This window comes from Orbicella faveolata, unplaced genomic scaffold, assembly GCF_042242905.1.
Source record: "Orbicella faveolata isolate gen_17 unplaced genomic scaffold, um_ofav_v1 contig_1, whole genome shotgun sequence".
In the NCBI taxonomy this organism is placed as follows: domain Eukaryota; kingdom Metazoa; phylum Cnidaria; class Anthozoa; order Scleractinia; family Merulinidae; genus Orbicella; species Orbicella faveolata.
Window position 1 is genome coordinate 33,051,738 of NW_028301536.1, and position 22,048 is coordinate 33,073,785.

General features: G+C 37.8%; 2 protein-coding genes across 2 annotated transcripts; both read left to right on the plus strand.

The window, feature by feature from the left end:
* Positions 1-505: 505 nt before the first annotated feature.
* Positions 506-6,638, plus strand: LOC110054210 (cysteine dioxygenase type 1-like). The gene is made up of 5 exons (XM_020760563.2): positions 506-1,054; positions 1,155-1,232; positions 4,284-4,444; positions 5,316-5,485; positions 5,597-6,638. Exons 1-5 carry the CDS (start codon positions 882-884, stop codon positions 5,618-5,620), a joined length of 606 nt encoding a protein of 201 aa, XP_020616222.1. The 5' UTR covers positions 506-881; the 3' UTR covers positions 5,621-6,638.
* Positions 6,639-9,747: 3,109 nt separating this feature from the next.
* On the plus strand, positions 9,748-21,891 carry LOC110054199 (coronin-1A-like). Its single transcript, XM_020760554.2, has 10 exons — positions 9,748-10,175; positions 12,550-12,984; positions 14,625-14,744; positions 15,532-15,636; positions 16,147-16,353; positions 16,759-16,973; positions 17,361-17,544; positions 18,114-18,218; positions 18,782-18,906; positions 19,570-21,891. Exons 1-10 carry the CDS (start codon positions 9,966-9,968, stop codon positions 19,574-19,576), a joined length of 1,713 nt encoding a protein of 570 aa, XP_020616213.1. The 5' UTR covers positions 9,748-9,965; the 3' UTR covers positions 19,577-21,891.
* Positions 21,892-22,048: the final 157 nt, after the last annotated feature.

Here is a 22,048-nt window from a genome sequence, read left to right on the forward strand (position 1 = left end):
CCTCTTGCGTCGGTTTCGACTGATCACGACTTCAGCACTGTAGTCGGCTGCTATCAGCTGCTATCGAGAGAGAAAAAAAATCCAGTTAGAAACAGGAAAATGTTTTGGCACCTGGATTTAGATTCGAGGTAAAGGAACAAAAGGACAGACGCGGAAACGCCATTTTCCAGGAAAAGGGAGAAGCGTGAATATTGCTGAGCCCACTGAGCTTGGGAGTTTCGCAATCGAATCCAATTCTACGCGCTGTCAAAACAGTTCCCCTTTGAGACTGATAAAATTGCCAACAAAGTACAAAAACGTTTCATTTCGAGGTAGAAAATTAAAATACCCAGTTCCTGTATCTGTATTATTTTGCTTGCTACCTCGACGAACTGGAGGCAAAATAAAGGGTCTGATCTGTAGATAAACTACTAAATCCATGGCTTCGAAAAAGGTCATATTGCCCCTCAAAATCGAAGAAAAACGGCAAGGACGTTTTGTTTTGTTTTGTTTTTTTTTTTAATATTTTTAACATTTTTGGGAAGAATGCCCTTAGACTCCCGTACGAAGGAAAGAGCGGAAAATTTCCGATTATCACCTCGAATATCAACAGCTCGAACATCAAAACATGTCATGGATGTCTTGAGAAATGATGAAAGTATAATGTGAAAAAAAAGGTTTGACCATAGAATCGGAGTTCGATACAGTTAGCAGATGTTCGCGTTGCATTCAACTTGATGTGCGAGCTCTCATATTACACCTGGGGGCGGGGTCGAAGGATGGGCCCCCTGCTAGGTTACACTATGACGTCAGGCATGTAACAAATCTTTGCGCGCGCACACGTGTGAGTAATTGCCTTGTTGGCGGGCTAGTTTGTGAGAGGTGGGAAACTTCACTTCGTTATGGAGCCTAAAAGGTGTTTAGAGCCTCCTGAATCGATGGAGGACGTTGTAAAAGGTCTTCATGTTCTTTTTGAAGAAGACCGCGTCAATGTTGAGCAGGTTATTTCGTTTTTAGAGTCATATCGATCAAACCCGGCTGATTGGGCAAAATACGCGAACTACGATCCTCACAGGTTTTGTGTAACTTTGTTTCCATTATTTAATGGTATTTAGTACATTGTTATAATTAGCTGTTTTTGTACTATTTGAAATGTTCCTTTTCTAATGTCGCAGGTACACAAGGAACTTAGTAGACGAAGGAAATGGAAAATTCAACTTGATCGTATTGTGTTGGGGAGAAGGCCAAGGGAGGTAAGAAAAAGTTCAACGTTTTGGCCATCATAAACCTGAAGGGTTTCATGGATTCATATTGTTATATTTGAAAAAAAGAGAAGGCTTTTCTACTGTTTGTGGCAATTTATATCAGTTATACCTTTAGCATATTGGTCCCAATTTAGCGAATTTCACGGAAAGCTGAAATGATGCAACTTCCACAGATATTGTTGAGCACTGTCTAGACAGTCACTGGCTTATATGACAAGAATGTTAATTAATGTCCTTCGCGCTTGATTAATATCGCTAATCTTTCAACCTCTGCGAGACATGTCTAAGTATTATGTGTAATATTGTTAGCCTTTTCCATGTCAAGAAGCTGGTTATCTAATTTGTAGGAGATTTGACTAAATTCCTGGTAACATAGGCCCAAATCCCAGAGGTTTAATTTCTTCAGACACGAAATGGTATTTTTTGGCTTCATGAATTGATGAGAGCCTCCATTCAGGTCCCAATTACATGGTCTCTGGTACTTGAGACAACCCTCCCCCTGAGTCAACTTTATCGAGCATTTATATGGGAAAGTGTTGTCCTTGTAGGCCGCATCAAAGTTGACCCTGCATGATTATTCACAACCCTTATTGAATAGTTAAATGTGCAAATATCCCTGTCTCCTTAATTTTTCCTTGCTAAATCAATCACAGTGGGTTTTGCCCGGTTGATTTTCTCTTCTTTGGTACAAATTTCTGCTTTAAATCCTAAATTCAGGCATTGTATGACACTGCATGCCTACTGGTGCCTCAAGAACTGATGATGATGACACTCACCACCCTGAGAGTTGTACTGGTTAGGCAAGCCAAAGTGTTTAAGTTGACACCCGTGTTGTCTCACCCCTCCAGATAGGTTTGAGATCCTCATGTAAATGATTGGTTGAATTTTGCAAAGAAATGAGTGAAAAATTAGCTCAGCCAGGGTAACTCACTGTGAGGGTTGCCTCAGGTATCCGAGGCCATGTTTGTAAAGTTTGTAATTGCCATCATAAACATGAAGCTAGACAAACAAACTGTGAATACCTGTTAATCAGATATTACTAAAATGATTGTTAGAAACGTGAAAGAAAATTAATACATACAGTATCACAAATTGAAAGTTATCGCTAAAGTGATTCTTAACTATGTGTAGACTGAAACAACGCAGTGTAGAAAAAAGGTATTACTTCAATGGTCCACATAAAAACTAACCAAAATAACAATGGGCTGTTGCAATAGTCCTAACTTTTGATTTGAGCACAGAACAATGCTGACATTTGGCTGTGAGGTAGATGTCGGGGCATGATGAGAACTAGGTAAAATAAATAATAATGTGTCAGTTTACCAGTCAGATTCACCCATTTGATTGAAATTAATAATAACATATTAAGGCTTAACACCTGTTAATTGATTTGTCATTGTGGTGGAATTGTATTATTTTGCTATTCAATCAAACCTGTGTTTTTAGAAATCCTGTACTTGACTTCACTTCATGGGCTAAAATGGCTTTTTTGTTATAGAAAGGTTACCGTATTATTGTTTGTCTCACCATGTAATCACCTGAGATTAAGATCACGACTTTTTGAGTGCTTACTGGTGATGAGATTGACACTTTGTGTAGCATTATGGTCAGCTGGGATTTGTGGATTTCAATCGGGTTCCTCATAGGCTTTCCACTGTGCACCATTGTTATACCATTCTTCTGTTGTTGTGTCTCTTGACCTTAGACTGATTGCCAAAAGAAACACAGGAAAAACCTGTGTATAAGACCCTATTAGGTTTTTTCAAGTTAACCTCTATAAGTTCTTATATAAATGGTGTTCACTGTGAAGTTAGGCTACTTAGGTTCTTAATCAGGTTTTTAATTTTTGTTACCCTTTTTTGTGTCGCATGTGATTGATGTACTGTATTATATTTGAAAAAAATGCTAAATAAGAACCTGTAGTGAGATTTTAGCCTAGAATGGTTCTGAAGTGAAGGATGCTTAAGAGGGAAATTTTAACTTAACAGGCTCTTAAATTTCAGGTTCTTATATGTTGGTTTTTACTGTATTACAAACAAACTACACCGAACACTGCAGATAAGGACATAATGACCACATGCTATGCATTACAGGGGGTAAATTACTCAGCATGTTAAAATGCAACCATGACTACGTTTTGTTTCCAAGTTCATGGGGTTCTACTACTAAATGAATGGGTTCCTGATATTTTACTTTCGGTTTTCCTAGCATGTAATTTATTTCTTCCATAAATCAAAATAGTAGTTTCCTATAAGAGAAACAGTAAAATAATACTTATAAACTAACACAAATGCATAAAATTATTTAATTGTGACCTGGTGAAGTTGCTGATTTGGAACATGTTACAAAGCGAAATTAAGCTGACGAAATCTGATTGCCAAAAGAATTTGTTTCAAATAAACCACACCGAACACTACAGATAAGGACATTGCTACTGTATGCGTTTGAGGCGGTAAATTACTCAACATGCTGAAATGTAACCATGACTACACTTTGTTTTCAAGATCATGGGTTTGTACGTCTAAGATATCTGTTGCAGAAAAGAGGCTTTTCTTTAAAATTTTTCAATGTGGTCCAAGCCACGCACATGATACTGCAGTGACTGCATGAAGTGTATTATCATGTTCCAGTGATGTTGCTGTTGCTGATGAATTTTCCCAGAGTTGTATATATAATATTTAATTTTGAAAATCACTAGGCAGGTTGGATGGAGAATTTGCTAGCTGCAGCTGGCAGCTTGTTGCTATATTGAACCCCTCTGATCACATTGTTTTTTTCTGCTAAAATTGTTGCTAGGACTTGACATGTTAACTAGAAAAACCTGCATTATTGGGAAATATATAGTTATTATAATGATAAATCAATTCACATGTACATGACATGAATGAAAAAGGTCTCTCCCAAATAATGAATTTGGTCCTTGCTAAAACCTCACTTCTGTAAAATTGAAAATGCTGAACCTTGTAAGGAATGCTGTAGATTTAAGTATTTTATATTATATTTTCTTATCCTTTACTTGCTTCTTTTTTGTTTCCATAGTTCTATTCATGATCACACTGATGCCCACTGCTTCCTGAAGGTGCTAGATGGAAGACTTAAAGAAACACAGTATCCATGGCCCTCAGACTCTGAGCCTGAGAAACCTCTGGAACCAACAGCGTCAAGATTTTATGAGACTAATGAAGTCAACTACATCAATGGTATGTCTAAACCAATGATATGTCTGCTCATTGATGAATAGCCTTCGCTCATCGTGCTTAAAAGCAAAATATTATTCGTCATGATTAAATCTTCCCCATAAATTTGGCACCTGCCCATTACACTGAAATTGGACACCATGCAAGAGGAAAATTTTGTGGAAATTTATTTTTGTGACTGTTTAATGGGTAATTTGTAAATTGGATTTAGCAAGATCAAGATGTTGTGACCTAACTTAATAAACTTAAACTACAACTGATAAGACAAGTGATAAGTTTCTTGGTGGAAACCAGTCATGAAATTCTTTTATTTAAAAGGATATTAATTCCTTGAGCATTAGACAACATGCTAAAAGTTAGTCACTGGCTGCAACTAACCTTGAAATTCTGGTCACCAACACTCCAGTTTTGACTGCAGTGCTGACCAGCTGGTCACAATTTCAGACCCTGAAAAAGGAAATGTGGAAGTGACTTAAGCCCTGGCCAAACAAAGTTGCAAGTATACACAAGTTCTCAACTTGCATTTGCTTGCAACTCCATTTGGGTAGGCCTTGTGTGCACTTGCGTTGACTTGCAATGACTTGCGCTCACTTTGGTCAAGATCAAATTTGCATCCAAGTCGATGCAAGTTTTTCACCGTTTGGCCACCCAACCCAAGTCCACGCAAGTTGAGTGACGTACATTAACCTATTATTAGCCAATGAAATACAGGGTATTTTTGCATTGAAATGGGTTTTTTGTGACTTGCATGTACTTGTGAGAAAATGTGCGAGTCCGTTTGGCCATGCAACGCAAGTTCAACTTGTGGCTACTTACAGCTATTTGTGATTCAGTTTGGCCAGGGCTTTAAACTCTGTCCTTTCTTTTGTAACAGACAGCATAGGTCTTCATCGTGTAGAGAACGTTAGCCATACTGACACAGCTGCATCACTTCATGTCTACATCCCAGCATTTGACATGTGCCAGTCATTTGACCAGCGCACAGGATACAAGCGGAAATGTCAAGTGACATTCTGGAGCAAGTTTGGCTCGAGAACACCTTATGTGAGTACAACACATTCCTTATGTCTGAGCTCTGAGTGTTTGCTATCCAATTGCTATTTTAACAAGGATGTTTAGTTTGACTGCTAATTTACACTCTGTTTCTTGTTTCAGAAACCAAGCTCATGTGCCAACTAATGCTATCCACAAGAAAAGAAGTATATGTGTTTTCACTGTAAGGAATCTTTGAGAAACAATACATGTACATCCCAACAGGGATTGGTCAACATTTATGATACGTAAAATACTTCTGATATTTACTGCAAATATGAAAATATGAACATATAAAAATATGAGCTATATTACACGTACTTAAAGGTTTCAAAACTACTTTTAAGTTTACAGGCCTCGAAAAAAGTGCCATCTGGTCATCTGGGACAAGTAGATTCTCCTTAGAACTGGGCAAGTGACTTTTCACTCGTACTTGCCCCATGGGCAAGGGATCAGGCAAGTCGTCTGACAAATAAATCATTAAAAGATCAAACTATGACTTGCCAGGGCAAGCAAACTTTAAGAGCTACTTATCCCAAGGGCAAGCTGGAATTCAAGGTTTTTTTTGAGTCCTGAGTTTAATGTTTGCCTATTTGATCTAAACATGTACATGCTTAGTTTTCATTTTGTAGGCTTTTGATAGTTTTGAATTTTGCCTTCATTGTACGTGCTAAACTCTATTTAATGTATAGAACAGTATTTTATTACTGAAAAAACTAAATGTCTAACATCAAATGATAAAGTTCCTATTCTCTGTATGCCACATGAAATTAACCTATGTAGCCAGAGTGAAGCACTCTACACAGGTTACATGAAATTCAATTTACTTTAAAAAAAGAGACAAGTGCAGGGAACAGAGTGTTGTTATAAAGTTAAGTGATTGTTAGAATGCCATGGGCTAAAACGTTGAAAAATGTTACAAAGTATACATTGATATTGGAATAGCAATAATTAAGTTTTGGTCTTACCTAGGAAGACTTTAAACAAATCATATTTTCTTATGAAATTAATAGATTGTTCGCTTTATTAAGACTGTATTTTGTAGTTGGATATTTTACGCAAGTTAAAAACTGTTTGTTAAGTCCTTGTTGACTATTAAAATGTACTTCACAGGTGTGAAAACCTTTGGAATGAAAAAAAGTTATTAAAGCAGTTGTTGATTGTATTGTGAAATTTCCTCCTTTCTTCTCGAGATTCCCACAGAGCTATTGAATACATATTCATTTTCCCCCTCCACAATTTCCTTGTGGCTGGGGAAGACAGAGGAGCGACAGAGCCCAAGAGGAATGGGGAGAGGGAAATGTAGAGGGTCTTCACGCCAGCCTCTCACTCCACTTGTGGACCATCAAGTTTATAAGTGGCTACTCCCACCGGTCAGTGTAACAGAGTCGGATAAATTTTTGACATATCGATTGTCACCCTCCTCGCCATCTTACATAGGGGTGGGGGTGAGGAGAGGGGGGGGGGGGATGACGCCTTGGCTCCGAAGCCAAGGGGAATAAAACAAGAGTATTATTTTTTTTTCTATTCTACGACCTCGGCATGATTCATTTTTATACGCGACCGTAAAATTCTGGTAAACCTCGGCGAAACCTCATCGCGAGGGTGACTGAATTATCAACCTCGTTCCCATGTGTACTTACCTGTAATCATTATCGTAGTTATGCAGAATGCAACATCCTTGCGGGCAATAACAAATAATAAACATCAATTTTTGCATTCGTGACAGAATGGATTTTTTTCTTTTTTGAATATAGAGAGCGTCTGGCTCTGATTCTATTCTTTTACATGTAATTACTGTCTGCTCTCTAAGCACCGTCACTAATATTGAATAATCCTATTTCCGGCACACTCGCGTTATAAAGCCATTTCATTTCCGTTTCGGAAAGCCGGTTAACGGTTAACACGGAAATATAGTTAACCTGACCGTTAAATTTCAGCTGGGCAACGAATAGTGGATCCCCCTAATTTTTTTCTTAGGGTTACTTCTCACAGTAGAGTACGTAGTGGGAGAGCTCGCGAGAAAAATGTGGGACCCCCCGGACTTGTATAGTCTAATTACAGCCGCTTAGTTTTTAAGCTGGTTAGTCAAACTTGTACAAAGTTAAAAGGTGACAAATGTTTTCTTTTTTCCCATAAATTCAAGCAACACGTATTTCTAGAAATTGCTTTTCACTCGTCACGCTTTAATTCCCCCCTCGTACACTTGCGCTCTTAAAAATGTTTAAAAAAAGTAAGATAATTACTGGCAACTTTTAAAACTTAACCTGACCCCCTGTTTAATTTGTGAGAACTGCTTTTTTCTCATTTTTTCATGACAAGTGAGAAGCACAACATCTCGCCAGTGCCTCGCTTTCAAATTAAATCGCCATGAAAGTCGCGCAGGAGACACAAAGAACCAATAGAGTTTAAGAATGGCGTTTGTTGCAAATCCGGGCTAACGGGAAAGATTGATAATCAAACCAGGCGTTCGACTTAATGAAAAGACTGACGGTTGTCGAGCATTGATCGAGGGACATCCATCAAGCTGTCCCTAAAAACCACAGCTTACTACCCATGCAACTCGTGGGTGTGGCGCGCGATGGAAGTTGCATGTCTGCTGTCTGGGTAGCCTGCGAACACAGACGGATAAACACGGGAGCTGTTCGGTCTGTGTTCGCAGGCTAGCTGCATGCTGGGAGAACTTGCCAGGGGACTTGCTGGGAAGTAGACCTTCAGATATGTTTCTCCTGGAATAATGAACACTTATCAATTTGCCAGTAAATAGAAAAGAGAGAAAAAGAAAAGAAAAGCTTGGTAATTGAATTATTTGATGTTGGTTACTTTATGGTGTTGACTATCCGTGGTGAGTTCTGAATTAGAGAAGAGGTCAACTTAAAAAATTAAACTTCGAATGGACAAAGCCAACAAAGAATAAACATGTCAAACAACGTAATACACAAAGACACGAAGAAACAGACAAGCAAACAATTAGTATAAACAAACAAACAAACAAACAAACAAACAAACAAACACAGAAACAGACAAACAAACCGTTTGTTTCAACTAACAAATGGAGCGATGATTTTGTTTGTCTCACAGGAGTTTGCTGGCCATCGAAATTAGAACCTACGTGGGTCTACTATGCCTGGTGGCGGGGGGGGGGGGGGCGACTCCAATACAAAAAGGACGGGGGTGCTCGTGGTCGGGGTTAAAAAAGCGCTTTTGCTACCTCTTAGGGTGTTCAGCCTCAAAAGGTCCACAGCAGGAGCTTTTGCGGTATCTTTTAGGGTATTGTGCCGGAACAAAATATGACGGGAGATATTTGAGATCATAACAGGATCTTGGTACCCGGTCAGGGGCTATTTTCAAAATTTCCGACGAGCACCACCGTCCTTCTTGTATAGGAGTTCCTCCCCCCTCCCCCCCCCCCCCCCCCCGAGGGCCATTATGTGTGTCTCGTGGGTACAACTTGGTTCCGTGTCTTAAAAGAATAATGATTTCCTTTCTTACTTGGCGCCATAACTTATTTTCGCTTTAAGTAAACCAATTAATCTGTTTTTCCACCAGCCTAGAGCTCAGTCAACCCATGACTGCGTCAACAATCAACACAAAGCCAGTAAGTTATTGGCGCACGTCGCAGCGGTAAACACCCCATTTGTCTATCGCATAATCAATCAAATCCGACTTCCGTTGGAAAGCATTGGCAGATCATCTTCAAATGGAGGGAAATAAATTTTTAGAAACAAGAAACTTAAGTGCCATAAACATCTGATATATTTCCAAACCCCTTGACAACAACCACAACAATTTCATGGTTTCTACGGTTTGTAACTTTGTTGCCTAACGAGAGTCAATGGCCCCAGGGTCGTAAAGACGGCTTATCTCCGAAAATCGTTTCAAGTTGAAGTCTCAGTTTGCCTGAAAGAATAATAATTATATAAATAACATGACCTCAGACTACTTAAACAACAGAAAGGCGAATGAGCAGTACTGTGCGCGATAAAAATGTCTGCTGTGACTCTAAACTCAAGTAAGACATTTATTTCACGGTTCTTGCAAATCATTTGTAATGAAATAAATCTGGTATTTAACCAAATTGCGATACTCTGTGTTTGTTTCACAATTCATGGGGAAGACAGAGGGGTAAGAAGTGTGAAAAATCGTAAACAGTTCTTTAGTTTGAAATTTTGACTTCACTTTGTCAAGAGAGCGGGAAGGAATGTTTTCGCGCGTGTCCTCGTGAACCAATAACAATGACCATATTATTATGCGTCTTAGAATATGACCAATCACAGCCCCGCTTTTATGGGCAGAGAGAAAAGGCGAAGACATCACGCCAACTGAGGACTGACTTGGTGAGACGGTTTGGGAAGGTTTTCGGTGTGTTTAATTAGGTTGTTTGTTCAAGGCAGTGTAAATGTACCACCAGAAGCCTTAAAGTGATACCTGGAAATCGAAACGGTGACACGATCGATTTGGCTCAGCGATCTTTCTTGGTGTTTTCGCGAACATGTCTCGAGGTTCGTTCAAGGTTCCTCGCTCGTCGAAATTTAAGCATGTATTTGGGAACCCTTACAAGAAAGACAGATGTTACGAAGCCATCAGATTGTCGACGAAATTGACGGAGGGAGGCAGTCTCTGTGCAGTAAACCCTAAATTTCTGGCAGTGGTGGTAGAATCGAGTGGTGGAGGAACATTTCTAGTTCTCCCGCTTGAACAGGTACGCTTGGGTTTCTTTAGCTTATTGTTTGCAAATCATTCTGTAGTTTGCATGACCTTAAAAGGCTATATGTATGCGTGTCGGTTTGCTGTTCAAATCATTACTTTTTTCACTGTTTGCCGAAACTTTTCAGGTAAACTCTATTTCGTTGTCAACATGGCAAAACGCCTATAAAATGTCGTGATCAATTCAACTCCAGTACGTTCCAGAACATAGCGTTACGTTTGGTACAAACTTGCATGATTTCTTTTCGTTTGGTTTAATAAAGGAGTTGATGTCTTACTGGCAGCCATATCGGCTGGTATTTGAGACTTCTGCTTAGAATTTTCTAGCTGTTATGATTTTGGAATAAAACTCTTCAGATCGACTTAGTTTGAGTTGAAATCTATTGTGTTTGTGTCAAGTTTTCATTAGTGACGCAAAACTGGTCATTATGCCGGAATTCAAAGTTCATCAGTTGCAAAAAAGAAAACATAAGCTTAAGTTGTTATCTCGAGAACTGATTGTTCCCACACTACTTCGCCATAAAGCCACAGGTAGACTGTAAGAATCCAGCTTGTTGGACGCATGATCAGAAACGATTTAATTATATGTTTTCACATCTTTTATATGCGAAACTGCATGCTAAGAACCTCCTATTGTATTTCAGCGCGACATAGCAAATTATTTTTGTTCTTAATGCTAATTTGCGTTCTCAAATATGTATTTTTTTGTAAGGTGTGATATTTAAAAAGTACTGGAGCGTGCAATCTGCTAAAACTAGTTCTTTGGGCGCTTCTCGAGAAAGCCGATCACAAGCACAGCTGTAGTTGAGTGATAATATATAGAAGGCTTCAAATTGTCATTCCACGGTTGGTTTTAGTGTCAACGTTTGTTAACTTTGCTCGCCATCATAATCTGGCTTCCTGTAATTACAATAATTCATAAACGTGAATAAATAAAAGGCCGCTTTGTTGTGGAATGATGTTCCTGACAGTTTATTTTCACAAGGTGTCGCTAAAATGGTTTTGGCTGATTGCAACATAATATTTTGATTGACTATGCAAAACTTTTTAAAGAGCTGACACACATACAGACAACTTCAACTAAGTAATGAGATGCTAAAAGCTAGTCGAAATAGCTAGACAGAGCTATGGTTTGCAGAAACCATTGTTGAATATATTTAGGATAAGAATATATGCATTTTTAAAAATTTCATACTACAGAAAATTTCACGGTAAATTAGATATACATTTTTTAGTCCGTCAGACCAGACCAGGGTATATAGCAAAAATGGAAAATCAATTCACAACAAAAATGTCACAAATGATAGAGTGCATTAAGAAGTAAGCATTTGCATGTTGAAGAACTTTGCTTATTAATATTGTCTGGACATGCAGTAATCAATACATATGTTTAGGCATCACTCCATCTACTACTTGACAGCCTCCCACTCTATAATTAGTGTCCTCTGCTACTGCTCCTCAAGTATGTAAAAGTTCATTAAAGTACAATGCATGTGCAGACACTATTAATGACAGTTTAGTTTATGAATTTTAATTTCTAGGTTTTATTGTATACATTATTGCTCCTGCCCATATCAGCTGGTTTTGGAGGTGAATTAGCACCTTACAATTTTGTCCACTCTGTGTTTGATGTTCTTAAAACAAATATTTGCACAAGAAACAAAGCTTTGAGGGTAAATATACTAAATAATATACATTAATGTACATTGATGTGCCAATATTGTGTTGGAACTTTGGGCACGGAAGTTCACATTATTTGTGGTCCAGCAAAGCTATTTGCAGAAAAGCACTTAAGATTATTTTGAAACTGGATTATCGGTCAAGTGAACTTATGGTCAATTCAGCCTGATAATCTTAGCCGTGTATGATCAGTACCACTAATATCAGTTCTCCATTTAACCAATAGATTCCACATTGCTGTGCATCTGTTCAGTAATTGATCACAGATGATGTCAAAATGTAGTGAACAAGAAACTGGCGGAAAAGCTATTAGGCGAGTTTTCCACTGATGTTCTTACCACATTTGGACGTCGTCTGGGATCTATTATGGAACAGATGCACTGCAATATGGAATCTATCTGTTTTATAAAATAAAGAAACAAAAAATGTTAAGGACATCATCAATACATCTGTGCTCCAATTGATCATAAGTAAGAACCAATCGAAATGCAACAATAATAAATAACAGTTTGGTCAACGTAGTATCTAATTTTTGTATTGATCACAACCAATAACATGCATTGTTATATTCCCCCAGCCCCTCCCCTAGATGGGATGTGCTAATCCGTGCAATCTGTTGTTCATTAATTCCACTAGGCTTTTAAAATGTATGGAATACTGAGATCTGAATTGTCTTCTACTGATCACAGGTTGGACGTGTGCCCATAGATGCTCCAAAAGTAACAGGCCATGGGCGGCCTGTGCTAGACATTGAGTGGAACCCTTTCAATGATCAACAAATTGCTTCCAGTTCAGAAGATAGCTCGATCAAAATATGGCATGTTCCTGATGATGGCCTGTCAATGGACCTTGATGAATATTTAGTTGATTTAAGGGGCCACTCACGGAAAGTCAACATTATTCGATGGCATCCCTGTGCAGAGGGTGTAATTGCTAGTGCTGCATATGACAGCGAAGTAAGAATTTGGGACATTGTAGATGACAGAGAAGCCGCGACAATTCTCAAGGGACATCCTGATATAATTTTTTCACTGTCTTTCAACTATAATGGCAGTTTACTAGCATCCACCTGTAAAGACAAGAAGATAAGAGTCATAGACCCCAGAGCTGGACGACTTGTGGCAGTAAGTACAGAAATAACTTTAAAAAGTAATTAACTCGTTTTAAGGAATTGTAACTTGGTTTAAAAAAAAACGCAGTTGCTGTATCTGGACATGCTCCTAGTACAAAATGTACAAGCACCCTTGCAGGGAATACTTAACAGAATGAGACTTTCCTTTCCTGGAACTGAACTGGACAAGTTCTGACCCAACCTGTTCTCTTCATCTGTTCCATATCCAATCCATTTCCTTTCCACTTCTGTTCTGTGTCTATTCTGTACCTGTTCTGATATCATTCCCTCGCCATTCTGTATCTGTCCTGTACCCATTCGTGAACATGTTCCCTGAAAGGTTACTTATGAGTGTTGCTGTTCTTACATGTATGAGTTTCTGGAGGCGTGGAGGAGAGGAGGGGCCAATATTCCTTTGTTTGAGTCAAGAAAATACACTAGCTAATCAAGGGTTCTGACAATCAAAAATATGAAAATAAGAAGTATAACTTTTAAAGTTATAACAACTGAGACAGTGTTCTCAAAACCAGCCATCTGCCATCGCATCTAACAGCAACTTTTACATTTTTGTTTTTCTTTGGGTAAATTCTGTGATAAATAGAGATTTTTGATCAAAAGAGCCAAGTGTCCATGAAAGAGTGTAAGTAAATAAATTATATTAAAAGTTTTTCTGGAATTTTGCTGCAACATTGCTTAATTGCTAAATTTGCTTGCATTGTTTAAGTTGATGGAACATTGTATAAAGGCTCAGATTGTGATGTAGAGAGTGGTTTCTAATGGATAGTACTCTTTACTCTGTATAAGACCAAATATTCAGTACCCAAACACAAGGCAAAGTGTTAGAAAAGCAACAGCTTGGGCCAGCAGAGCAGGAAAATTAAGGTTGTTCCAGGGAGTTATTTACTGTAATCCAGATATCGTAAATAATTTTGTCATAATCTTATTTTATCAAGGGGTAGCCAACTCTTTTACATAATACAGTGGAATCCTGATTTCTCGAACCGTCATTTTTTCAAACCTCTCGATAACTCGAACCAAAAGTTGTTTCCCTCTCCTCAGTCGAACACTGTAATTTTACCCCTGATTTCTCGAACTATATCCGATTTTTTGAACCAAAATTTTGTTTCCCTTGGAGGTTCAAAAAATCGGGATTCCACTGTAACTGTTTCCGAACAAGATTGTACTGTAAATTATCCTGTTAATGCATTTATCACCACCTATCTCTTTTGTGTCACATAAGGCCTTAGGGCATGCATAGATTTTGTTAATTCTTTGGTGGTTTTGGGACAATTTATGATTGAAAGGCAATAGTCATAAATGACTAATCTTAAAACCGAATAAAAATTTCAGTGTTTTTTGGGTATCTGAAATATCATATTTTGTGTCTCAAAATGCCGGAAAATGTATTTCTGAGAGTCTAGAATTTAAAAAAATGTCTGGGGGTATGCCCCACAACCCCTTCAGGATGACAAGGCCCAAAGGGCCTCGCAACTCCTGCTAAGCACCATGTAACTTCTCCTTTCAAATGTTGTGAAAACTCTGTGAGGACCACAGAGAAAAGTCCAGGCAATTAAAATGGCTGGAAAATCAGGATTGGGATGTTTTAGGTGTGGCTGTATATTTCTAACAGGAGGTTATGTTTAATTTTTTTAGCATGGTATGGGACATCAAGGAAACAAAAGCTCTCATGTTGTCTTTCTCGGCGACATGAACATGCTTTTTTCAACAGGATTCTCAAGAATGAATGAGCGACAAATAGCTATCTGGGATGTGGTAAGAATCCATCTCTGTTAGTAATCATCGTCATCATTATCATCATCATCATCATCATCATCATCATCATCCATCTTTTGCACCTGACGATTCATAAGGCCTCTACAGTATTCCTTCAGCTGGTCTGATGTTGTGTCACTTTATCGGCTTCCCTTTATGAGAGAGACATTCTTAATATTATCATTCAGCCATTGAGAAAACAATTTGCAAAGATTCATGAGGGTTTCTAATTCTTTTCAGTGATTATATTAGAGCTAGCACTCACCGTGACATTATTTCAGGCTGACTACTTTCAGGAAGCATTATATATCCCATTGAGTAGTTTGTAGACTGAGATGATTCAATTTTGGAAAAATGTTGTTGAAATTCTGGAGATTACCAGTATTTGATTCTTCAGTCCAAAAAAACAAACAACTAATGCATATGTGCAGAACCCAATGGACCTTTTTATCAATGTCATGCAATATCAACATTTTTTGAATTCGTATCTTTCATTTAAACAAAAACCACCTCAATAGATCAATTTGTCATGCCGAAAGGGCGTACATTTCTTTGTAAAAATTGGCAATTTTAAGTAGACTCTCTGATTGGTTATTTTCTCTCTAGATTGTCTTATTATTTATGGTACCTACTGGTACTAACCTAATGACAAATTGAATATATGGAAGTTTGTTTGCATACCTACCAAGGCCAGTTACCTGTTTCATTCTCTTATGGGTTTCTGATATTACTTAAACTTTAATTTGTAAAAAGTGTTGGTTTGAATATTAGTTTTCTTTTTCATCAGAGAAACTTGAAAAAGGCTATTAAAATAGATGCTGTTGATTCTTCATCTGGTGTTCTGCTCCCTTACTATGATCATGACACAAGAATTGTTTATCTTGCTGGAAAGGTATATTACTTTTTAACAGTGCTTAGTGAAGTCTGTCTGTACAAAGGTTTGATGGAAAAAGTGATTGTGGCTTTCCTTTAGATGGTGTGCATGTTTATCACTGCTAACTGCTATCCCCACAGAAAAAGAAATTACATTATTATGGTAAAACCTCGCTATCTCAAACTTGTTTATCTCAAACTCTCTTGTATCTCAAACTCAAATCATTTTTCCTTAAAATACTTTCTTGATGAGAATTAAATAGTTTACAGTACAAGCCTGAGGCCAGCACGAAGTTGTCTGAATCTCAAGGTTCACCAGTGGAATGGTAGAAAAGCCATTAACAAGCAATAAACAAAAATCCTTAATGTTGAAGTATCAGGACTGCAAGGCAAAATTTACTATTGGTTGTTACATGTAGGTGCGATAGTGCCTTGCACAGTTTTCTAAGCCTTTGAACCCAAACCTCTGTGTGTCTTGTAACAGTAAAGTGTTGATTGAGACATGTACATGTATCACTGTCTTTCTCAGGGTGATGGAAATGTCAGATATTATGAATTGTCTGATGCGGAGCCGTACTTCACTTTTCTTAATGAGTACCGCAGTTCATCTCCCCAGCGTGGTTTTGGTGTTATGCCAAAGAGAGGTCTTGACGTAACTGCTTGTGAGATCTATAGGTTTTATAAGTTACACAACAACAACTTTGTGGAGCCAATTGCCATGACTGTCCCTAGAAGAGTGAGTATTGAGTAAATGTCATTTACAGAGTAATACATCATTGTTAGTTATGTTTAATGTCCCAAGTAGACAAGGTACATCCCAACACCATTGGGAACTCATCCTTTAACCTAAGGTTGCCCACTGTTTTGTCATGGTCCTTTAAATCTCAGCTAGACTTCTTTGCTAACTCAAGGATACTCTCTGAGTCTCATCCTTATAAGTAACCAACCCATCATCTATTCTGTAACAGTTACATATAATTTCCCCACCCTTAGAATCAGAGCCTTAACTGCCAATAATGCGCTTTCCTCCTGCCAACCTTTTCCAAAGGATTGGCCCAATTTGAGGTGATTCTTATCTCAAAATTAATGTTAGTTCCTAGTGACCTGCAATATTAAGTACAATTTTTTTGTTCATTCACAGCAAACTGGCATAATTCAGCGAGACTTGTATCCATTAACCCCGTCAGATAAACCTTCCATGAAAGCTCGGGAATGGATCGACCAAGGTTTAAACAGAAACCCAGACCTTATGGACCTGTTGAAAGACTTTCCTCTTCAAGATGGTGAGACAGAAACTCGTGACATGAGATCAAGAGAGCAGAGAGAAGTTGCCAGTGCAAGGCAAATGGCTACCAGGTACACTGTACAAATAATTTGTTTCTTCATGCATATACAGACATACATTATGTACATACTGTACATAATTTAATATTACAGTCTCTCCAGGAAAACCGTCAATACCAGAGAACACTACCAGAATGTTTATAACTGTTTTGCGACCTATCAGATGTGAGAAAACACAAAAAGTAACCAGCAAACTGCAACAGTCTGAAAGGTTTGGATTAGTCATGACTTGACATGGTTTGTTAGCTACCTTTTGCGGTTCATCTCGCATCTGATTGTTGGCAAAACAATAAACACTCCATAAATTTTCTTTGGTGTTCATGGTTTTACTGGAAAGATTGTAACAAAGCAGGTTGTTACAATATTACTTTACATTAATTACCATTTGTTGTATGACAGGAGTCCAACTTCAGAATCACCACCGAAATCACCTGTAAGAGTTAGCAGTAGAAATGAAGAACGTCGTTCATCTGATACAAACCATGTACCGTCAAGAGGCCAGAATGGAGAGAGTGATATCCAGTATGTCAAAGCAACTGAAGTATTAAGCAGGCCTGACACCAAACACAAAGATCCTATTCAGGTGAGACTTAAAAATTTGTTTTTAATAAGATCAAAACAGTGATAAATTATTTCCGTTTTAATATGCAGTCAGCTCTCTCAAAACAGACAACAGTGTAGGGCAGACACCTCTGTAGATAAAAATGGCTGTCTGAAACTCAAATGTTTCTCTGTAACTGAGCTGTCTCTTTGTGGACTGTAGCAGACAGCTAGAGCCTTTCCCAAAATGTGTCTGTCTTAGGAAGGGTTCGTTCCTTGAGTGTTAGTACATGTAAAACCAGTGATGTAGCTAACGATAAAGTAAACAGGCTCATTGACAAGATCGGCCAGTTTTTTTGCCTTGTACACCTTAAGAAACATGGCGTTATGTGCCACTTAGACATGAAGAGTATTATGCATTATGTATGTACATGTACATGTATGTACCTTAAGAAGTACTACAAGTCCTTGTTTGCCGGGGAAATTTCAGCTGGTGATCAACTTTCTTTCAACCAGTAAAAGCAGCTTGTAACCATCTCTCACCTACATTCCGTAAAACCTTTTCATTTTTATAAGTATTCACATTGTTTTTGGTTCTATAATGTGTTCCAGGTAACAGCCAAAGCAGTGGTAAACAGTAGAGTGTCATCTCCAGAGAAAAGACGGACGGGTGGAGACAGGCGCTCAGGAGACTTTGCAAACTGGGATATCGACACTGTAGGTTACAACTTTATAGCATACTGAAACTGTCTTTAGTTACATACACGCGTGTGTACATACACTTGTACATGTAAATTTAGACAATCTCCACCAGACAGAAATGTGGAGAACTTCAAACTTCTGCTGCTCGTTAAAACCTTTTTTTTAAAATTGACGACGATTATGATGATGGCGATGAAGATGGCCAAATGTTGTTGCTATTATGGTTTCCTTAGTAGGGACACTTTTTTAGTATTTTCCTTTACACCTTCACTTATGCAGTGCTCTCTCAAAGGCAGTCTTTCTCTCATAGGCAATCCTTTTCAGAGGTAAAATGGGATAACTATATTCATACTTTGACTTTAGGTCATGTGTCATAAGCTTTTAAGTAACATTTTTTTAGGGGTGAGGTAGGGTGGTGTTGGGAGCGTTTGAATCACAGCTACTCAGTAGTTACTAAGCAATGGTGTCAAATCATTATTAGTGGAATTTTTGGAAATGATTGTGTAGTTTGTGTTTTAGTACATACAGAATACATGTAATGTGGCTGGACTTTTGTTGTGATCATGTTCTTTTGACAGTTACGACTGGCGTACAGTGACCAGAGAGAGGAGATCATCTTCCTACAGACACAACTTAGAGCCAGAGATGCCAAGATAGCACAACTTGAGAAAGAAAATGATTACTTTCGGGAAAAATCCCAGAGGTGAGGCTTGTTATTCATTATCATTGTTTCTGACATCCGTGTGCAACATTCTCGGCTACTGGTTTATTGGTAGGAAAATATTTTAGTGAACTTATAATGAATAGTGTGCAGGGGCCCGTTTCTCGAAGTTCCCGAAAAGTTTTCGCACCCGGAAAGCCGTAGTAAAATCTCAAACCTTTTGATTACAGAGCTGTTTTATTCACGTATTCTTAATATGAACAGAAGTTCCCTTCATACAAGGAGTTTCAGGCGTATACACCTCTCTGTCTTAAGATAGAGATTAACTAAAACTGGCTTTGCGGACCCGAGAAGTTTCCGGGCCTTTGGGAAACGGGCCCCTGGTGCCTTTTGGTCTAGTAGTCTAAGTATTTTTCAATAACTACAAGTAGGTTTCGCTTCAGAAGTCACTCTAGACAACGAGTAGTTCTTCTTTCGCTTTGTCCGTCGTGCGTGATGCAAAAGAAAACCACGAGGAAGAATTTTGTGTTACGCACGACGGACTTAGAAGCAAAAGAGGGACGACTCATAGACTAAAGTCACTCTTTGTCAACTTTAAAGCTAGTAAGATTGCTTTTGAACAGTAAAATAATCTATCACATTCATTTTAAACTGTGATTAAACCAATTTCGATAAGGTAATTTGTTTTCTACTTTGAACTTTCAGGTTCTGATGCTGAGCAATGTGTAACACAACTTCAAAGAAAACGGTAGATGATTATAAAAGAAAGCGGTTTGTTTTGTTGTTAAAAGACAAACAATCTGCGCATCTGTTAATTAAAAAGCGAATGGGCAGGTTTCCCTATCTATGTGTAGATGCTTCATCGCAATTTATTTCTGTGAAATGATGGTGGTCAGATGTAACCTGCTAGTGTTTGTCTTTATTTATGTGCATGTTTTTTAAAACTATTGTTATTTGTTTCTAGTTTGATATAATTGAGAAGAAAGGCTATAAATTCTCTAATCATTGCATTTGAAAAATTAGAAGACAACTCACTGATGTAAAGAGGGTAAAATCACATTGTAATTACGTTTAGGCAGCATTATCCTTTACAAATCAGGAAACTTGGAAATGCAAATGACTGTGTATAGCATTTGTAAATTGCACACGGCAGACTTTTTAGCTAGTATCGTAAAAAAAAAATCATTTCCATTACCGAGAGCTATGTTTTGTACACAGGCTAACCTGAGCACTATATAAGGCTAACCAGAGTGCTAATTAGGCCTAAATGAAATCTGCAGTCTGTAGATGTTTACAGCCTTTCAATAAAAGGCAAATTATCGTCCCAGAACCGTGAAAAGCAACAGATTATGTTGCCAAAAGCTCAAAACTTAGTTTGTTTTGTTTCGAAAAGGAACAATGTGAAGTTAACACCTGGTGATTTCTCTTAATTCTACGGTGTATTTAAGCCGATAATAATAAATTAGAATATAGATAAATTGCATGTGCAGTATAGACAAGAACAGTGGCTAGTAGAAATTCCACCATGCTTCCCCGCATCACAGTTTATTGATTTAAATTTCCAGAAGATTGGGTTCATTCCTTGAGTTTTCATGTCATAAGCTCTAAGTAATAATTTTATTAACGGCTAGGATTAATTAAGGCTAAGTAGGCTATTAAAAGTAATTTCATGTTTCAATCGGACCAAACCTTTTAATTCTGCAATAAAATGGTTTGTTCCCAGTCCCACATTTCACACCTTAATGGCGCGAAATGAAAATTTGTACTTTAGTATATAGTTGACACGTTGCTGAATCAGATTGCTTCAAAATTTCATGGAAAAAAAAATATATATATATTTACCACTGACAAAAGATGATATATAACCTGCTAATGTTTTAACTGAATATTCTTAGCAAAATGAAAGACATTTTCTCTGGAACTCACGTAGGAAATATGTAGTTGTTCTAAGCTGTTTACGGTTTCATGGTTGACTGATAAACAACTTGGCGCTAGGCTTCCTTCATAGGGGATCTTCTTGTTTAACAAATATTTTGCTTGTTTTTATCCAATCAGTATTGGATTAATCTGAGATAATTCAGGTTGGCATAAATTATTTCATTGTTTTTCCCAGAGCCGCATTTTCAATTAAATGCCACAGTTCGTGTTACTGAATTCCAGTTAAACCGAACGCTTTATTGAAAAGTTGAAATTAAGAATGTCATAAATGCTCAGTTTCCCTCTAGAGGTATTTGAAATTTTCTGTATATCTAGCGAAACAGTTTTTTTAAAACAAGTTCAACATTTTTATAGCGCCTTATATTTTGTTTTATTTTGAAGATTGTGTTGAGGTTCATTGTACTTTTTAGTGACCTTACAAGTTTATATATATTTCTGGTGGAATCTCTAGAAGTTATTCCTCTGTAATGTCATGAACAACTTTTTTGGACTGTCGACAATTGGTATATACGTAACATTCGAGCAGCTCTTTTTCGTAGTATACGGCGCTCTTGGATTTTTGTTCTTTTCATGAAAAGCGTTGCAAGAAAGCATTGCAATTTCTTTTATGCACTGCGTTGATTTTGGAAAGCTCTGAACGACGTTACACATTTTGGCGGGAAAACACAGCAGGGAAAGCCATTCAATATACAGCCCGAAATGGTTTTGATTGGTTGTTTCCAATGCATGGGCAATCTGCCAATCTCGAAAGCTGTTTCCAGTTTAAAATGGCTTACATTTAAGATTTGCGTTAAAGGGGTTCTTGCTCTTAAATTTTATTTTATCACATAGCTGCTGTATGGCCCTAGGTGTCCTGCGGGGCACGATGAGGAATGATATTGCAGCTGTTGTGTTTGCTAATGCCGTAATCTGTTGTATTTATTATTTTATAGCTAAGAACAGGAACACTCCATAGGTCCTAAATAAATGTGATTTAAAATGGGAAGATATGTTAGTTATTATTAGATTGTCCAACACTACGTAAAGTATCCCTTTAACTGGACTTTGTAAGCCAATGGTATTTTAGTTTAATAAAACGTTTTAAACGTACGTACTGACGTTGTGTTTTGTTACAACATGAGTCATCTTATTGGGTTAAAAGGGTCACTCTTTCTTCACCCGAACGACAATTTTTAGTGGAGTTCAAGACAGGATATATTAGGGAGTTTAAGAAAACCACAATGGTAAAGCAAGCACAGCAATTCTT